Here is an 18,663-nt window from a genome sequence, read left to right as displayed (position 1 = left end):
TCCGTTAAGCGTCTGACTTCGGCTCAGGTCATGATCTCACAGTTCGTGGGTTCAAGCCCTGCGTCGGGCTATGTGCTGACAGCTCAGAGCCTGGAGCCTGCTTCAGATTCTGTGTCTCCCTCTCTCTCTGCCCCTCTCCCACTCACGCTCTATCTCTCTCTCTCAAAAATAAATAAATGTGAAAACATTTAAAAAAAAAAAAATAGGTGATGCCGACTCAGCAAATAAAGAGGACACTTGTGATGAGCACCAGCTGATGTATGGAAGCGCTGAATCACTATCCTGTAAACCTGAAACTAGTATTACACTGTATGTTAACTGGAATTTAAACAAAAACTTAAAAAAAAAAAAAAAAAAGAGTCCACGGGGCACCTGGGTGGCGCAGTTGGTTGAGCGTCTGACTTCAGCTCAGGTCATGATCTTATAGTCCGTGAGTTCGAGCCCCGTGTCGGGCTCTGTGCTGACAGCTCAGAGCCTGGAGCCTGTTTCAGATTCTGTGTCACTCTCTCTCTGCCCCTTCCCCACTCATGCTCTGTCTCTCTTTGTCTCTTAAAAATGAATAAGTATTTATAAATAAATACATAAATACATAAATAAATAAACAAAAGAGTCCTTTTTTTTACACAGCAATGTGAATGTACAGTAAAGCCTTGATTTGCAAGCATAATTCATTCTGGTAATATGTTTGTAATCCAAAGCACTGTATATCAAAGTGAATTTCAAGAACCACTGGCTCAGTTGTGATCATGTGACATTTGGCGTCATCTACTACTCATACTGCAAGACATCTATCATTTTTCAAGTTAAAAATCTATTAGAAATATTTGCTTACCTTGTGGAACACTTGCGGAACAAGTTACTTGCAATCCAAGGTTTCACTGTACAGAACATCACACATTTGTACATGTAAAACTGGTTAAAATAATAAATTTCATTTTACGTATGTTTCATCACAAGAAAAAAACTTTTTAATGAGTTCTATCTCTGGTTGACAGTATGGAAGATAGTCCAGAGAAAAAAAACAGTAATTCTTTTTTTTAATAATGTTTATTTATTTTTGAGACAGAAAGAGACAGAGCATGAGCAGGGGAGAGGCAAAGACAGAGGGAGACACAGAATCCAAAGCAAGCTCACAGAGCCCAACGTGGGGTTTGAACTTGTCAACCGCTAGATCATGATCTGAGCCGAAGTCGGACACTCAACCAACTGAGCCACCCAGGCGCCCCAACAGTAATTTTCTTTTTAATGTTTATTTATTTTTTTAGAGAGAGAAAGAGAGAAGGAGGAGGGGAAGGACAGAGAGGGGAGAACAGAGAGGGTCCAAAGAGGGCTCTCCGCTGACAGCAACGAGCCCCATGGGCTCGAACTCACAAACCATGAGATCCTGACGGGAGCCAAAGTCAGGTGCTTAACTGACTGAGTCACCCAGGTGCCTCAGTAATTTTTTTTTCTATAAAATTGACATTCTTCTATTCTTATAGTTTTGTTTGCTTTATCAAAATTGGGGAAAAACTAAGATGGTAATAGATTCCTTAAAGTTGGGTGTTTTTTTTGTTCTGTTTGTGACTACACTTTTAAACATACAAAAGCAAATTAATAAATTTATAACTGCTGAATAAATTACTCAATATAATAGACCATGTAAGGTATTTTTATGGACACTCTAAACCATATATTATAGCTTGATATTCTTGAGTAATTACCTATAACGATTATTTTTTTAAGCTCTGATTTTCCACTAATATTTCCACTTCCCTGTTACCATGAAAGAAATGTCTTCGTTTGCTTGTTTAATGTGGCGCTACAGTTCAGGAAATTTAGATGCTTTAGGGTTTATTTTCTTACTGTGTGCCCAATCAAGCTGATGTTAGGTACGGACAGAGCCAAATTGTGTAAACTCAGGCAGGAAGAGACAAAAATGAGGGTTTTAAAAGACAAAAATAAAAAATAGGACGTTTAATTGAATAAACACTACTTTAAGGGCACCTGGGTAGCTCAGTCAGTTAAGTGTCAGACTCTTGATTTTGGCTCAGGTCATGATCTCACAGTTCAGGAGTTTCAGCCCCAAGGTGGGCTCTGCTCTGACAGCACTGAGCCTACTGGAGATTCTCTCTCTCCCTCTCTCTCTGCCCCTCCCCTGCTTGCACTCTCTCTTTCTTAAAATAAGCAAACTTAAAAAAAAAAAAAAAAAGGAATAGACACTACTTTATAGGAAAGGAAAATCAGCATTGTTTAGAGTAAAATTATCTAAATGCAGAGGTAAAGTCCTCGAAAATACACAGGGAGTCCTTCGGATCGAGACACTATTGTAGGATATAAATACTAGATCTGAAATATATAGGGAAAAAAGGAACCAGCAGGCTACTTAGAATGACAAGTGTGAAGTGTAGCTTCTCATCCTATCATGCTAGGAAACCACAAATGAAGCAGCAAAACCTTTGGTATCTAAAATTCTAATAACTTTCTCTAGAACTATGTAACTAGCAGATACAGCAAGCTTTGTCAACTATGATAAGTGGAAAAAGGAAAGAAAACAGGAAATAAAAACCAGAAAAATGTAGTAATAATAAAATGTGCCGAATCACAGCATTATAATACTTTAAAAGAGATTCTTTTTTTTTTAATGTTTATTTATTTATTTTGAGAGAACACGCGAGCAGGGAAGGGGCAAAGAGAGGGAGAGAGACAATCCCAAGCAGACCCTGAGCTGCCAGTGCAGAGCCCCATGTGGGGCTTGACCTCATGAACCACTGAAATCATGAGCTGAGCTGAAACCAAGAGTTGGACACTTCACTGACTGAGCCAACCACATACCCCTGAAAGAGTGTTTGGTTTTTTTCTGGGGTTTTTTGTTTTGTTTTGTTTTTGTTTTTGTTTTGAGAGAGAGAGAGAGAGAAAGAGAGAAGAGAGACAGAGTGTGAGCAGGTGAGGGGCAGAGAGAGAGGAAGACACAGATTCTGAAGCAGGGTCCAGGCTCTGAGCCGTCAGCATAGAGCCCAACACGGCAGGGCTTGAACTCACAAACCAAGAGATCATGACCTAAGCCAAAGTCAGACACTCAACCAATTGAGACACCAGGTCATGAGACCCAGGCACCCCTAAAAAAGATTCTTGATATCACTAGTCCAACTCTCTGATTTCACAGAAGAAAAAAAAAGGCTTAGAATTGGCAATGTACCGGAGTCTGCTATACAAGTAATCTTAACTGTAAACAAGTATCATCTTGACAAATCTTCCACAGCTAAGTTAAAATGATTAAATGAATCATTTTAGGGGCGCCTGGGTGGCTCAGTCAGTTAAGCGTCCGACTTCAGCTCAGGTCACGATCTCGCGGTCCGTGAGTTCGAGCCCCATGTCAGGCTCTGGGCTGATGGCTCAGAGCCTGGAGCCTGCTTCTGATTCTGTGTCTCCCTCTCTCTCTGCCCCTCCCCTGTTCATGCTCTGTCTCTCTCTGTCTCAAAAATAAATAAAAATAAATAAATAAATAAATAAATGAATCATTTTAGATTTCAAAAAGTAAGGAGTTAGCTATCTAAGAGCATAAATACTTGTTTAAAAATTCCAGTGCAGTAATGACCATACTAAAAAAATTAAGAGCCATTAATTTCTTCAAGGGACATCCCCTGACCCCAACCTCCAAAGTCACAGGGAAAGAAGAGAGAAGCTTAGAATAAGGCTTCAAAAACACGTCTGCTTCTGGGTGTCTGGGTGACTTAATCAGTTGAGCGTCTGACTTAATTTCAGCTCAGGTCATGATCTCACCGTTCATGAGCTTGAGCCCCACACTGGGTTCTGCGCTGGCAGTACACAGCCTGCATGGGATTCTCTCTCTCCCTCTCTGTCCCTCCCTCTCTCTGTCCCTCCCTTGCTTGCTTGCTCTCTCTCAAAATAAACAAACTTTGAGGGAAAAAAAGAAAAAGATAAAGAAAAGAAACACCTCTGCTTCTGGAGCAACTAGGTGGCTCAGTCAGGTGAGTGTCCACTGTGGACCCAGGGTCATAAGATTGAGCCCTATGTCAGGATCTGCGCTGAGCGGGGAGCCTGTTTAAGATTACCTCTCTCTCTCCCTCTACCCCTCTTCCCAACTCTTGTGCTCTCTCTTTCTCTAAAATAAACAGAAAACAAAAACACCTCTGCTTCTTACTTCTCTGAAATACTTGCTGTAATCACACACTTACTAATGGAAACGAAATTATAAAAAGAAGTCATTCTCTTTTTAGTTCATCCGGGGTTTCATATTACATAAGCCATTTGTGTGTGTGTGTGTGTGTGTGTGTGTGTGTGTGTGTGTGTGTGTACACATATGCGTGTGTATAAACAAAAATAATCATTTTAGCTGAGTAGCAGAGTCTGTGTAAATAACTCTAAGATTTAAATGGGGGAAAAAGTTAAATTTCAGCCTAATTTCTCAACCTGCAAAGTTTAAATGTAATTGTCACTCAAAACAATCTAACAGAAAGCATTACAGGGCTTGTTTAGGGAGAAAACTAAAGGAACTAGATAAACACATAACAGATTACTTCCAAATGATTATGGTAAAAGATTATTTCCAAATTATTAAAAAAAAAATTTTTTTTCAACGTTTATTTATTTTTGGGACAGAGAGAGACAGAGCATGAACGGGGGAGGGGCAGAGAGAGAGAGAGACACACAGAATCGGAAACAGACTCCAGGCTCTGAGCCATCAGCCCAGAGCCTGACTCAGGGCTCGAACTCATGGACCGCGAGATCATGACCTGGCTGAAGTCGGACGCTTAACCAACTGTGCCACCCAGGCGCCCCATTATTTCCAAATTATTAACCACACACACATAAGGTATAATGACATGAAGGCATAGGCCAATTTCTAATACATGTAATTTGCATACTAATGTATGCACCCAAATGTCCATTTTAAATACCTACTGAAAAAAAGGATTTTAAAAATCCAGTTAAGAGTAACCTTTGCAGGTAATAAAAGTGGCTGTATTGGTATTTTTCTTCTTTTTTTCCCCTAAAGTATTCTAAAGAAAAGAAATGCTGGTTAAAAGGTAACAAAGGTAGAATTTTGATAAAATATTACCAATGGTATAGAAAATCTAGTTAATAAGTCCCTTAAACATTAAAATGATGTATATACTCAAAAATGATCTGGGAACCCCAAACTTTGCTTTACTTAAATCAGACCACACTGGGGAAAATACTGAATTCATAGTAAATCCCTCCATGGTGATCCACTTTCCCTCCTTCTGATAACAGATCTCAACCCCTTGGCCAGAATGTTTGTGGTTCCACTCTCTCTTTCCATGAGATTTTTCTATCTGGTGCTGGCTGACAGGACTCCCTTTCCTCTCTGATATCAAGACCATTAGAATATGAAGGTGAAGCTATCAGTGGCTATATTCCCCTGCCTTCAAAACTCCATCTGCAGTAGAAGAAAATGAAGCCAACATACGTGGAGGAAGGGCAGCAAGAAGGATAGGATGAAAATGGAAAGGAGAGTCCAAAGGGCGGGGGTTATCAATTAAAGTGTGTGAATTCCTAGATCTTGCTGTCATTGAGTTCTGCCACATCCTTCCTCTTTCTGCTATAAGGGTTTGCAAATCAATACATAACCTTTTTTTTTTAAGTTTATTTATTTTGAGAGACAGAGAGAGTGAGCAGGGGAGGGGCAGAGAGAGAGAGAGAGAGAGAGAGAGAGAGAGAGAGAAACCCAAGCAGGCTCCCACACTGCCAGTGCAGAGCCTGATGCAGGGCTCAATCGTGAGATCATGACCTCAACCGACACCAAGAGTCGGATACTCAACAAACTAAGACACCCAGAGGCCCCAATACATAACCTTTCTTGATTTAAGCTAGTTTAAGATGGGTTTCTAGCACTCACAACATAAGTTCTGACTAATACAGTGATATAACAGAAAGAAAATAAACTGAATCAGAGGCAAAGGAGACCTGACTCTGCTACTGTCTGAGTAAATTTTGGTAGGTAACTTCTCTGAGCCTGTTTCTTCATCTATAAGAACTATTGGCTATATTTAAGATTAAAAGCATATTTTAGAAATGCATTTTTCGGGGCACCTGGGTAGCTCAGTTGGTTAAACGTCCAACTTCAGCTCAGATTATGATCTCCCGGTTGGTGAGTTCGAGCCATCAGGTTCTGTGCTGACAGCTCAGAGCCTAGAGCCTGCTTCATATTCTGTGTCTCCCTCTCTTTTTGCCCCTCCCCTGCTCACGCACGCATGCGCACTCTCTCTAAATAAACATTTAAAAAATGCATTTTTCTAACCTTCAGGAAAATACGTGTTCCCCTAATCTTGACCGTTATAATAGCATCTCTTAAACGGAAGGGCGGTATTTTGAATGCTAGAAAGTTTTCAGGGTATTAAGTCTCCCTAAAAAACAAAAACAGGTATTTTCTGAGTGTACCAAAGCTTATATATGTTTAAGCCATATTTTCACTGGTTGATAGAATCAGAAGTCCTCCATCTGAACTCACTTTTTCTTCTAAATACTTACAAACCTAAGAGGTAAGGATATAGGTTCAACTGTAGTTGGTGTTAATGTGCCAATTAGTGGTCTTGAAATTTCAGCCACAGGGAGAAAATAATTAAATTTTTTTTAAATTTTAGAATGATTAGTATTAAGCTTGTTTTCAAGTTAACTTTTTAAAAGCAAGTATTTAATTTTAAAAAATCTTTAATTTATAAAGAAAAATTCCTTACTTTGTAATGGATTGACAAAAAGCAGCTACTTCTTCATTCTGTACTTCAATTTCTTGTAGAAGAGAACTTCCAGTTGACAAACTAGTGGTCCCACTTGGGTCTTTCTGTAATCAAAAAAATGTTTTTATTTCAAAAGTAAAAGATCCCCAGATGTTAAGTAGCACCACAGCATAAACACATTTTTACAAAAGTGTGTACAAAGACATGGAGGGAAATATAAATCGTATCAGTAACAAAGTTTTTAAATTATAGATTTCTGTCTTTGTAAAAGTAATACCAGCTAAGCCTTGAAGTTCACTGGTCTTACTTGCTCCAAAGTAGAAATAGGCTGTACTTTGTAATGGTCAGTAAGAATAGAATGCTAAAGATATTTCCAATCAAAATCTTCCTGACATAAATGCTTTAGCAAGACTAAATGATTTAAAGGACTACCCTCTGTTTTAAAAAAGTGAAGAGATCAAACCCATTTGGGACTCCTCTAGTTACCAGGAATTCTATATATTCAACTGTGGCCCCAAATTCCAAGAAAGCAGCTAGTTCTTTATGTAAGAGAATGACTTTTAGGGGTTAGCGAGCATCTTCCATGTTAGTAAATTTATGCAAACATCATGATAGCCCTTCAAAAGGTAAGTCTGTCTGACCTAACTTTGTGTGCAATATTTTAATGAGATAAATTCACCACCCAAGCACAGCCAAACAGCATTTCCTTTAAAATTAAGTTAATTGAAATTAACTAAATTAAAATCGGAACATTTTCAATTTGAAATTAGTGAATGAAAATACAGTATATACATTTCAAGAATTGTAATGAACTTCAATGACCATGGCAAGATCTTGTCAGAAAAATTACTGAAAATTTAGGGTAACAATTCCTTTATGAATTTCCTTCTTTTACAAGGTGTCAGAGCCCTTTCTGCTAGAATGTGAATTGAACATTTAAGGGGAAAAACAAAACAAAACAAGCCTTGAGTTCTAGAAAATCATAACTAAAAATAACACAACTCATGGGAAAAACAGAGTTAAGGCAAACTATTCAAAATCAGTGTAACTTTGAAATCAAAGCCTTAACTAACACAACAAGTCCTTATCGAAATATCTGCACAATTAAATCTCCACTTGAATCTGCACCTAGCATTATGGTCTTCGATCCTTTGAAGCCTGAAACCCTGGAACTCCTGCTCCTTCATTTGTGATATGGATCTTTTTTTTTTAAGTTTATTTTTATTTATTTTGAGAAAGAGAGAGCAAAGTGGGGCGGAGCAGAGAGAGAGGGACACAATACCAAGCAGTCTCCGCGCTCTGTCAGCACAAAGCCCAGCCCGATGCAGGGCTCGAACTCATCAACTGTGAGATCATGTCCTGAGCTGAAATCAAGAGTTGAATGCTTAACGGACTGAACCACCCAGGTGTCCCTGTGATATGGGTTCTTGAGGGCATTTGCTTCTATTCAAGACCAATTTCAGTGGAGTTAAAAATATAATCTAAGATGTAGATGTTTTCAGGTAAGTTCATAATGCAAAGAGAAATGAATTCACAGCTTCTTTTCTGTAGTTACAGCTTCACCAGACAGTTTAACACTTGTGGAATATGGAACTGTTCTTGAAGCCATTCCTTCAACCACCATTTTCACTGAAAGATAACGCTTCTGCAGGATTTTCAGTTTTTTCCTTAATATTTTCTCATATTACTAAGGTTTTCTCTTTAATTGTGAGAAAGTTTGTTCTTGATTGTTATAAAATGTTACCATGTTGGAAAAGATTATGTTTGAACTAATGCCACCTCTCCAATTTACCATCAAACTCATATTTACCAATTACATAAGCTAATTTGTGTTATAGAGACAAGCACTGTAACAAATAAACCAATTAGCTTGAATCATATCTTGTTCCTATAAAACACAAGCTGAACTATCCTGCCTCTGAATCTGTTTTAGTCTTCAATGGCTGCCTTCACAATCCAAGTCAAAATCTATTATTTTCTTAAGGCCCAACAAAATGCTACTTCATCTACCGTGCCCTTTATGATTATTCAGCATGAAACAATTCCCCCCATCCTATCAATTCTAAGTACTTAGTCTGAACCAAATACCGTATCATCACATCCTGTTTGATATTCGTCCTAATGTGGAAAGAAAGCCCTTTGAAGACAAAAATCTGATTTTATTGAATGTTGTATTTTTATATCCAGTTCAGAAGGCACTCAACCATTGGTTCAATTTGGGAAAGGAAGAGTTATTTTTTTTTAAGTACAGTTTCTGTTTTATAAGAGTTCTGTGGGTGGATGGTGGCGATGGCTGTACAACAAAATGTGAATGGATTTAATACCACTGAACTGTACACCTAGAAATGTTTAAGATGGTATTTTGGTTAAATGCATTTTACCAACAACAAAAAAATCTATCAATTACTGAGCATTTACTACACATCAAGTTCTGCTATAAGAAATTTACAAGTATGTATGTATTTTTTTAAGTTTATCATTTATCTTGAGAGAGAGAGAGAGAGACAGAGAGAGAGAGAGGAGGGGCAGAGAGACAGGGAGAGAGAGAATCCCAAGCAGGCTCTGCACTGTCAGCGCAGAGCCTGACACAGGGCTATATGTATTATTTATTTCCCACATATCTCTAGTAGGTGGGTAATATTATTATCCCCATTTTACAGATTAAAACATGAGACACAGAGAAATTAATTAACACAAGTCAGAGAGCTAATATAATCATAGTATTTCAAACCAGGCAGCCTAGCTTCAGAATCATATGCTTAATCACTCTGCCCTTCTACCTCTCAAAAAAGTCTCCCTAAAAAAACTTAAAAACAAAATGATAGGGGTACGTGGGTGGCTCAGTCATTTAAGCATCCAACTCTGGATTTAGTTTGAGTTCGAGCCCTGCATCAGGCTCCACATTGACAGTGTGGAGCCTGCTTGGGATTCTCTCTCTTTCCCTCTCTCTCTGCCCCTCCCCTGCTGGTGTTCCCTTTCTTTCTCCTTCAAAATAAATAAACTTAAAAAAAGGAGAGGAGGAGTTAAAATGGCATAGTAAGAGGACTCTGAGCATGACTCATCACTTGAACACAGCTAGACCAACATCAAACCATTTTGAACACCTAGGAAATTGATCTGAGGATTAACAGAACAATATGCATAATTTGGGAGAGAGAACCTGAAGGTATGTGGTGTGGAGAGGTGAACTGGGGGAGAGAAGAGCACCCACGCCACAGAGGGGAACAGGCCCTTTTTGCAGAGAGGACGTGGGGAATGAGGGGGAGACTGAGCAGCATGCCAGAGTCATGCAAGAAATGCACTCCCCCAGGAGCACCTGGGTGGTTCTGTTGGTTAAGTCTGACTTTGGCTCAGGTCATGATGTCCCGGTTCATAGGTTCGAGCCCCACGTTGGGCTCTGTGTTGACAGCTCAGAGCCTGGAGCCTACTTTGAATTCTGTGTCTCCCTCTCTCTCTGCCCTTCCCCTGCCTACACTCTGTCTGTCTGTCTCTCTCTCCTCCAAAACTAAACATTAAAAAAAAAAAACATTTAAAAAGAAACGCACTCCCCCTGAAAGTAGCTAGAAAGAAAGCATGAAAAATACACAGGGGACTGCATAAGAAAACCACTCCCCAAAACCACTGACAGGGGAAAAGGAAAGGGTCTCAATAACGCCAGCTTTTAAAAACAGCAGAGTGTAAAATCTAAAGTTTGGAGGTCAGCACCTGGTGGTGATCAGGTGAGGAAGCCAGGAGATGGAAGCAGTCTGAGGATCCCCTGGGTGGCACAGGGAGAAGCAGTTTCCCTGTCTGGAGTACATTTCGTAGAGGCAATACAGACTCTCTGTGGGGCAAAGACCCTGCAGGCACCAAAGAGCTTCCCTGTTCACCTGTATAGGAACAAGGACAGCTAGCAGCAAAGGGCAGCAAAACCTGGCTCCAGCTGTGTGTTGCAAGATATACCATAAACTCTGAGCTGCTGAGTGACTGCATGAACATTTTCTGGGACAAGACTGTACCATCCATGGCAAGGCAAAATCCTCCCCCAGAGTATCAGTGCAGGACAGAGCCACAGGGGTCTCTGAAGTGTGGGGTTATGAAACACAGGCATGCCTGACAGATGGACAGCTTGGACACAAACGGGGAAGGCGCGGAGCTGACAGAAGCAAGAGACACAAGAGGGGTAACTGATTGCATGTCTGTGATGGCATGAAATTCCCACTCTGGAGACTAGAGAGCGGGGAGAAACCATTTTTACCATTAGCACACCAATACTGATAGACGCCAGTGAGTTAAACAGTGCCACCAAGTGGAGAATGGAACTGTTGCACCAAGCCCCGCCACCTGTGCCTTCCAGGCACATCCCCACTAGGGCAAGTTGACCTGAAATTTAGAGCAACAGGCCCTCCTCCAGAAGACTAGTATAAATCACCTCCACACCTAGAACTACTGATCGCAGAGTGCTACAAAGTTTCAGCTCTAGGGGAAACTGTATATAAATTCATTTGGGTTTTTCTTGTTTGTTCATTTGTTCATTTTGTGTGTGTGTCTATTCTTTTTCTTAGATACAGAAGCAGCAAATTTTTTATTTGATTTTATTTTTTATTTTAATTACAATTTTTTTCTTTTTCCTTTTTTCTATCAAGCTCCTCTTAAGCAGACCAAAGCACACCTAGGATCTAGCTTCCTTTATTTAATTTTTTTTTAATTTTTATTTTATTATTTTTTCTTCCTTCAAAATGCAAAGACAGAGGAATTCACCCCAAAAGAAAGAACAGGAAGAAATGACAGCCAGGGATTTAATCGATAAAGATATAACATGTCTCAGAATTTAAAACAGCAATTATAAGGATTCTAGCTGGGCTTGAAAAAAAGCACAGAAGACACTAGAGAATCCCTTACTGCAGAGATAAAAGAGCTAAATTCTAGTCAGGCCAAAATTAAAAATGCTATAACCAAAATGCAAACCCAAACAGATGCCATGGCAGTGAGGATGGACGAGGCAGAGGAGTAAATTAGTGATGTAGAAGATAAAATTATGAGAAATTATGAGGCTGAAAAGAAGAGTGAAACAAAGGTAACGGTTCATGAAGGTATACTTAAGGGAACTCAGTGACTTATTAAAATGAAATAACATTCCTTTCATTGGAGTCCCAGATTTATAGAGACAGAAAAAGGGGCAAAAGGTTTATGTGAGCAAATTATAGCTGAAAACTTCCCTAATCTGGGGAAAGGCACAGACGTCAAAGAAGCACAGAAAACTCTCATTAAATTAAACAAAAGCCAGCCAACACAAAGGTATATCACAGACAACGAAAGAATCCTGAAAGTAGCAAGGGAAAAAAAGTTCTTAACCTACAAGGGAAAACAGATCAGGTTCACAAACAGATCTGTCCACAGAAACTCAGTAGGCCAGATGGGAGTGACAGGATATCCACATTCAATATGCTGAATGGGAAAAATATACAGCCAAGAATACTCTATACAGCAAGGCCACTATTGAGAATAGAAAAGGGGGTGGGGGGATAGAATAAGAGGGGTGCCTGGGTGGCTCAGTCTGTTGAGCATCCTACTTTGGCTCAGGTCTTGATTTCACGGTTTATGAGTTCAAGCCCCGCATCCAATTCTGTGCTGACATGACTGCTCTGAGCCTAGAGCCTGCTTCAGATTCTGTGACTTCCTCTCTCGCTGCCCCTCCCCCACTTGTGCTCTCTCTCACTTTCAAAAAAATGGATAAACATTAAAGGAAGAGAGAGAGAGAAAGAAAAATAAAGAGTTTCCCAGACAAAAACTAAAGGAGTTTTGACCACTAAACCAGCCCTGCAAGAAATATTAAGGGGGATTCTTTGAGTGGGGGTGGAGAAGACCAAAAGCAACAAAGACTGGAAAGAACATCACCAGAAACACCAACTTTACAGGTAACACAGTGGTACTAAACTTGTATCTTTCAATAATCACCCTGAATGTAAATGGACATGGGGTATCAGAATGAATAAAAAGACAACACCCATCTATATGCTGCCTACAAGGGACTCATTTTAGACCTAAAGCCATTGGCAGATTGAAAATGAAAGGATGGAGAAACATCTATCATGCTAATGAATGCAAAAAAAAAAAAAAAAAGTCAGAGGAACCATATTTGTATCAGACAAACTAGATTTACAATTTTTTTTAGTCTTTATTTATTTTTGAGAGAGAGATAGGGTACAAATGGGGGAGGAACAGAGAGAGAGGGAGACACAAATCCGAAGCAGGCTCCAGGCTCTGAGCTGTCAGCACAGAACCTAATGCGGGGCTCGAACCCACAGACCATGAGATCATGACCTGAGCTGAAGTCAGATGCTCAACCAACTGAGCCACCCAGGCCCCTAGACAAAACAGATTTTAAACCAAAGACTGTAAAAAGAGACGGTGAAGAATTAAATCATAATTAAGGGGTCTATCCGTCAAGAAGATCTAACAATTGTAAATATTTATGGCCCCAACTTGGAAGCACCCAAATATATTAATCAAATAACAACAAACATAAAGAAACTCATTGAAATAATACAATACTAGGTGACTATACCCCACTCACAACAATGGACATTTCATCTAAGCTGAAAATCAACAAAGAAACAATGGCTTTGAAGGACACACTGGAGCAGATGGACTTAACAGGTATTCAGAACATTCCATCCTAAAGCAGCAGAATAACCATGCTTTTCAAGGGCACACATAACATTCTCCAAAATAGATCACATACTGGGTCACAAATTGGCCTTCAACAAGTAAAAAAAAAAAAGAGTGAGATAATACCATGCATATTTTCAGATCACAACACTATGAAACTTGCAATCAACCACAAGAAAAAAATTTGGAAAGACCACAAATACTTGGAGGTTACAGAACATTCTACTAAAGAATGAATGGATTAACCAGGAAATTAAAGAGGAAATTAAAAGTTACATGGAAGCAAATGAAAATGAAAACATGAGGGGTGCCTAGATGGCTCAGTCAGTTGAGCATCTGACTGTTGATTTTAGCTCAGGTCATGATCACATGGTTTTGAGTTCGAGCCCCACGTCAGGCTCTGTGCTGACAGCATGGAGCCTGGAGCCTGCTTGGGATTCTCTCTCCCTTGCCCTCTCTCTCTGCCCCTCCCCTGCTCGCTCTCTCTCTCTCAAAATAAATAAACATTAAAAATTGTTTTAATTTAAAAAAAGAGAGAGAGAGAAAATGACAACAAGACAATCCAAAACCTTTGGGATGCAGCAAAGTCAGTCCTAAGAGGGAAGTATATTGCAATACAGGCTACATCAAGAAGCACAAAAGGTCTCAAACACATTACCTAACCTGACACTTAAAAGAGCTACAAAAGGAACAACAAAGACTAAAGCCAGCAGCAGAAGAAAAATAATAAAGACTAGAGCAGAAGTAAATGATATAGAAACAAACAAAAAACACAGAACAGATCAATCAAACTAAGAGCTGGTTCTTTCAAAGAATTAATAAAATTGATAAACTCTTAGCCAGACATATCAAAAATGACCCAAAAAAATAAAATCAGGAATGAAAGGGGAGAGATCACAACCAACACCACAGAATACAATTATAAGAGATTATGAAAAATTATATGTAAACAAACTGTGCAACCAGGAAGAAATGGATAAATTCCTAGAAACATACAAACTACCAACACTGAAACAGGAATAAATAGAAAATTTGAACACACCATAACAAGCAAAGAAATTGGAGGTGCGTGGGTAGCTCAGTCGGTTTAGCGTCTGACTTCAGCTCATGTCATGATCTCACAGTTCATGAGTTCGAGTCCCATGTTGGGGTCTGTGCTGACAGCCTAGAGCCTGGAGCCTGGTTCAGATTCTGTGTCTCCCTCTCTCTCTGTCCCTCTCCCACTCACTCTCTGTCTCTCAAAAAGGAATAAAAGTTTAAAAAAATGTTTTTTAATAAAAACAAACATTATGAGCAATTATATGCCAATAAAATGGGCAGTCTGGAAGAAATGGACAAATTCCTAGAAACATATACACTACCAAAACTGAAACAGGAAGAAATAGAAAATTAGAACAGACCCATAACCATTAAGGAAATTGAATTAGTAATAAAAAATCTCCCAAAAACCAAGAGTCCAGGGCCAGATGACTCTCCAGGGGAATTCTACCAAACATTTAAAGAAGAGTTAACACCTATTCTCTTGAAGGTGTTCCAAAAAATAAAAATGGAAGCAAAATTTCCAAACTCTTTCTATGAAGCCAGCATTACCTTGATTCCAAAACCGGACAGAGACCCCACTAAAAAGGAGAACTAGGGACCAATTTCCCTGATGAACATGGATGCAAAAATCCTCAACAAGATATTAGCCAACCGACTCCAACAATACATTAAAAAAATTATTCACCACAACCAAGTGGGATTTATACCTGGGATGCAGGACTAGTTCAATATCCGCAAAACAATTAACGTGATTCATCACATCAATAAAAGAAAGGACAAGAACCATATGATCCTCTCAACAGATGCAGAGAAAGCATTTGACAAAATACAGCATCCTTTCATGATAAAAACCCTTAAAAGAGTAGAAATAGAAGGAGCATACCTCGAGATCATAAAAGCCATATATGAACAACCCAACGCTAACATCATCCTCAATGGGGAAAAACTGAGAGCTTTCCCCCTAAGGTCAGGAACAAGACAGGGATGTCCACTCTCGCCACCATTATTCAACATAGTATTGGCAGTCTTGGCCTCAGCAATCAGACAACACAAAGAAATAAAAGGCATCCAAATTGGCCAGGAGGAGATCAAACTTTCACTCTTCGTAGATGACGTGATACTCTATATGGAAAACCCAAAAGATTCCACCAAAAAACTGCTAGAATTGATTCATGAATTCAGCAGGTTGCAGGACATAAAATCAACGCACAGAAATCGGTTGCATTCCTATACACCAACAATGAAGCGACAGAAAGAGAAATCAAGGAATCGATCTCATTTACAGTTGCACAAAACACTGTAAAATACCTAGGAATAAATCTAACCAAAGAGGTGAAAAATCTATACACTGAAAACTATAGAAAGCTTATGAAAGAAACTCAAGAAGACACAAAAAAAATGGAAAAAAATTCCATGCTCCTGGATAGGAAGAACAAATATTGTTAAAATGTTGACTACCCAAAGCAATCTACATATTCAATGCAATCCCAATTAAAATAACACCAGCATTCTTCACAGAGCTAGAACAAATAATCCTAAAATTTGTATGGAACCAGAAAAGACCCCGAACAGCCAAAGCAATCTTGAAAAAGAAAACCAAAACTGGAGGCATCACAATCCCAGACTTCAAGCTATACTACAAAGCTGTAATCATCAAGACAGTATGGAACTGGCACAAGAACACTCAGATCAATGGAACAGAATACAGAACCTGGAAATGGACCCACAAACGTATGGGCAGCTAATATTTCACAAAGCAGGAAAGAATATCCAATGGAATAAAAACAGTCTCTTCAGCAAGTGGTGCTGGGAAAACTGGACAGCGACATGCAGAAGAACGAACCTGGACCACTTTCTTACACCATACACAAAAATAAACTCAAAATGGATAAAAGACCTAAATGTAACACAGGAAGCCATCAAAATCCTCGAGGAGAAAGCAGGCAAAAACCTCTCTGATATCGTGGTATGTGAGTTGGAGCCCCGCATCAGGCTCTGTGCTAACAGCTGACCCTGGAGCCTGCTTCAGATTCTGTGTCTCCCTCTCTCTCTGCCCCTCCGTGCTCATGCTCTGTCTCTGTCTCTCAAAAATAAACATTGAAAAAAAATTTTTTTAAAAAGAAAGAAATGGTTGCAATTCTATACAGAAATAATGAAACAGCAAAAAAAGAAAGCAAGGAATTGATCCCATTTGTAATAGCACCAAAAACCATTAGATACCAGGAATAAAGTTAACCAAGAGGTAAAAGATCTGTACTCTAACAACTATCAAAAACTCGTGAAAGACATTGAAGAGGACACAAAGAAATGGAAAGGCATTCCATGCTCATGGATTGGAAGAACAAACATTGTCAAAACGTCTATACTACCCAAAGCAATCTACACATTTAATGCAATGCCCATTAAAATACCACCGGCATTTTTCACAAAGCTAGAACAATCCTAAAATTTGTATGGAACCACAAAAGGCCCTGAATAGCCAAAGCAATCCTGAAAAAGAAAAGCAAAACTAGAGACATCACAATTCTGGATTTCAAGCTATATTATAAAGCTGCTGTAGTCATCAAAACAGTATGATACTGGCATGTTTTTAAACAGACACATAGATCAACAGAACAGAACAGAAAATCCAGAAATGGACCCAGAACTATGTGGTCATTAATCTTTGACAAAGCAGGAAAGAATATCCAATGGAAAAAAAGTCTCTTCAACAAATGGTGCTGGGAAAACTGGACAGCAACACACATAAGAATGAAACTGGACCACTTGCTTATACCATATACAAAAATAAATTCAAAATGAATGAAAAGACCTAAATCGAGACAGGAAACCATCAAAATCCTAGAGAACACAGGCAGCAACCTCTTTGACCTCGGCCATAGCAACTTATTAGACATGTTGCCAGAAGCAAGAGAAATAAAAGTAAAAATAAACTTTTGGGACTTCATCAAGATAAAAGGCTTCTGCACAGCACAGGAAGCAATCAACAAAACTAAAAGGCAGCCTATGGAATGGGAGAAGGTATTTGCAAATGACATATTGGATAAAGGGTTAGTATCAAAAATCTATAAAGAACTTAGCAAACTCAACACCCAAAAAACAAATAGTGCAGTTAAGATATGAGAAGACAAGTTCACTTTTCCAAAGAAGACATCCAAATGGCTAACAGACACATGAAAAGATGCTCAACATAGCTCATCATCAGGGAATTACAAATCAAAACCACAATTAAATACCACCTCACAGCTGTCAGAATGGCGAAAATAAACAACACAAGAACAGATCCTGGTGATGGTTTGGAAAAAGGGAAACCCTCTTGCACTGCTGGTGGCAATGCAAACTGGTGCAGCTACTCTGGAGAACAGTATGGAGGTTCCTCAAAAAGTTAATAATAGGGGTGCCTGAGTGGCTCAGTTGGTTAAGCATCTGACTTCAGTTCAGGTCATGATCTCACAGTTCATGAGCTCAAGCCCCTCTCTGGGCTCTGCACTCTCTCTCCCTCTCTGCACTTCATGGGATTCTCTCTCCCTGCCCCTCACTCACTCACGCTTTCTCTCAAAAATAAATAAATAATTTTTTAAAAGATAAAAACAGAACCACCCTATGATCAGCACTACTTGGTATTTATCCAAAGGACACAAAAATACAGATTCGAAGGAGTACAGCTAAGTTATGGAGAGTGCCCAAAGGTCCACTGACTGATGAATAAAGACGTGGGTGTGTGTGTACGTGTACACACACACACACACACACACACACACAATCACACACAATGGAATATTACTCACCCATCAAAAAGAATGAAATCTTGCCATTTGCAAAGATGTGAATGGAGCTAGAGTGTATTATGTATGCTAAGCAAAATAAGTCAGAGAAAGACAAATAACATTATTTCCCTCATGTGGAAATTAACAAAACAGATGAACATATGGGAGGGAGGAGGAAAAAAAAGGGAAACAAACGACAAGAGACTCATTTTTTAAAAATTTTTTTAATATTTTTTAAAGAGAGAAAGAGTATGAGCAGGGGAGGGGCACAGACAGAGGGAGACACAGAATCTGAAGCAGGCTCCAGACTCTGAGCTATTAGCACAGAGTCTGACACGGGGCTTGAACTCAGGAACTGTGAAATCATGACCTGAGCCGAAGTCAGAGGTTTAAACGACTGAGCCACCCAGGCGCCCCACAATGAGAGACTCTTAAAGACAGAGAACAAACAGGGTAAATGGAGAGAGGTGGGTGGGGGATAGGCTAGAGGGATGATGGGTAGG

The 18,663-nt window shown here is 39.3% G+C and overlaps 1 protein-coding gene across 2 annotated transcripts in view; it reads right to left on the bottom strand.

Moving 5' to 3' along the window:
• The window catches only part of PIK3C2A (phosphatidylinositol-4-phosphate 3-kinase catalytic subunit type 2 alpha), a 191,799-nt gene that overhangs the window by 58,965 nt on the left and 114,171 nt on the right, over window positions 1-18,663 (bottom strand). For both annotated transcript variants that reach the window (XM_053203405.1, XM_015074998.3), the window contains one exon: window positions 6,702-6,805. In XM_053203405.1, the coding sequence (XP_053059380.1) occupies window positions 6,702-6,805 (104 nt within the window). The remainder of the gene's footprint in view (window positions 1-6,701; window positions 6,806-18,663) is intronic.

This window comes from Acinonyx jubatus, chromosome D1, assembly GCF_027475565.1.
Source record: "Acinonyx jubatus isolate Ajub_Pintada_27869175 chromosome D1, VMU_Ajub_asm_v1.0, whole genome shotgun sequence".
Classification (NCBI taxonomy): Eukaryota; Metazoa; Chordata; class Mammalia; order Carnivora; family Felidae; genus Acinonyx; species Acinonyx jubatus.
The sequence above is the reverse complement of the archived record's forward strand: the minus strand, read 5'-3'. Positions and strand labels throughout refer to the sequence as shown.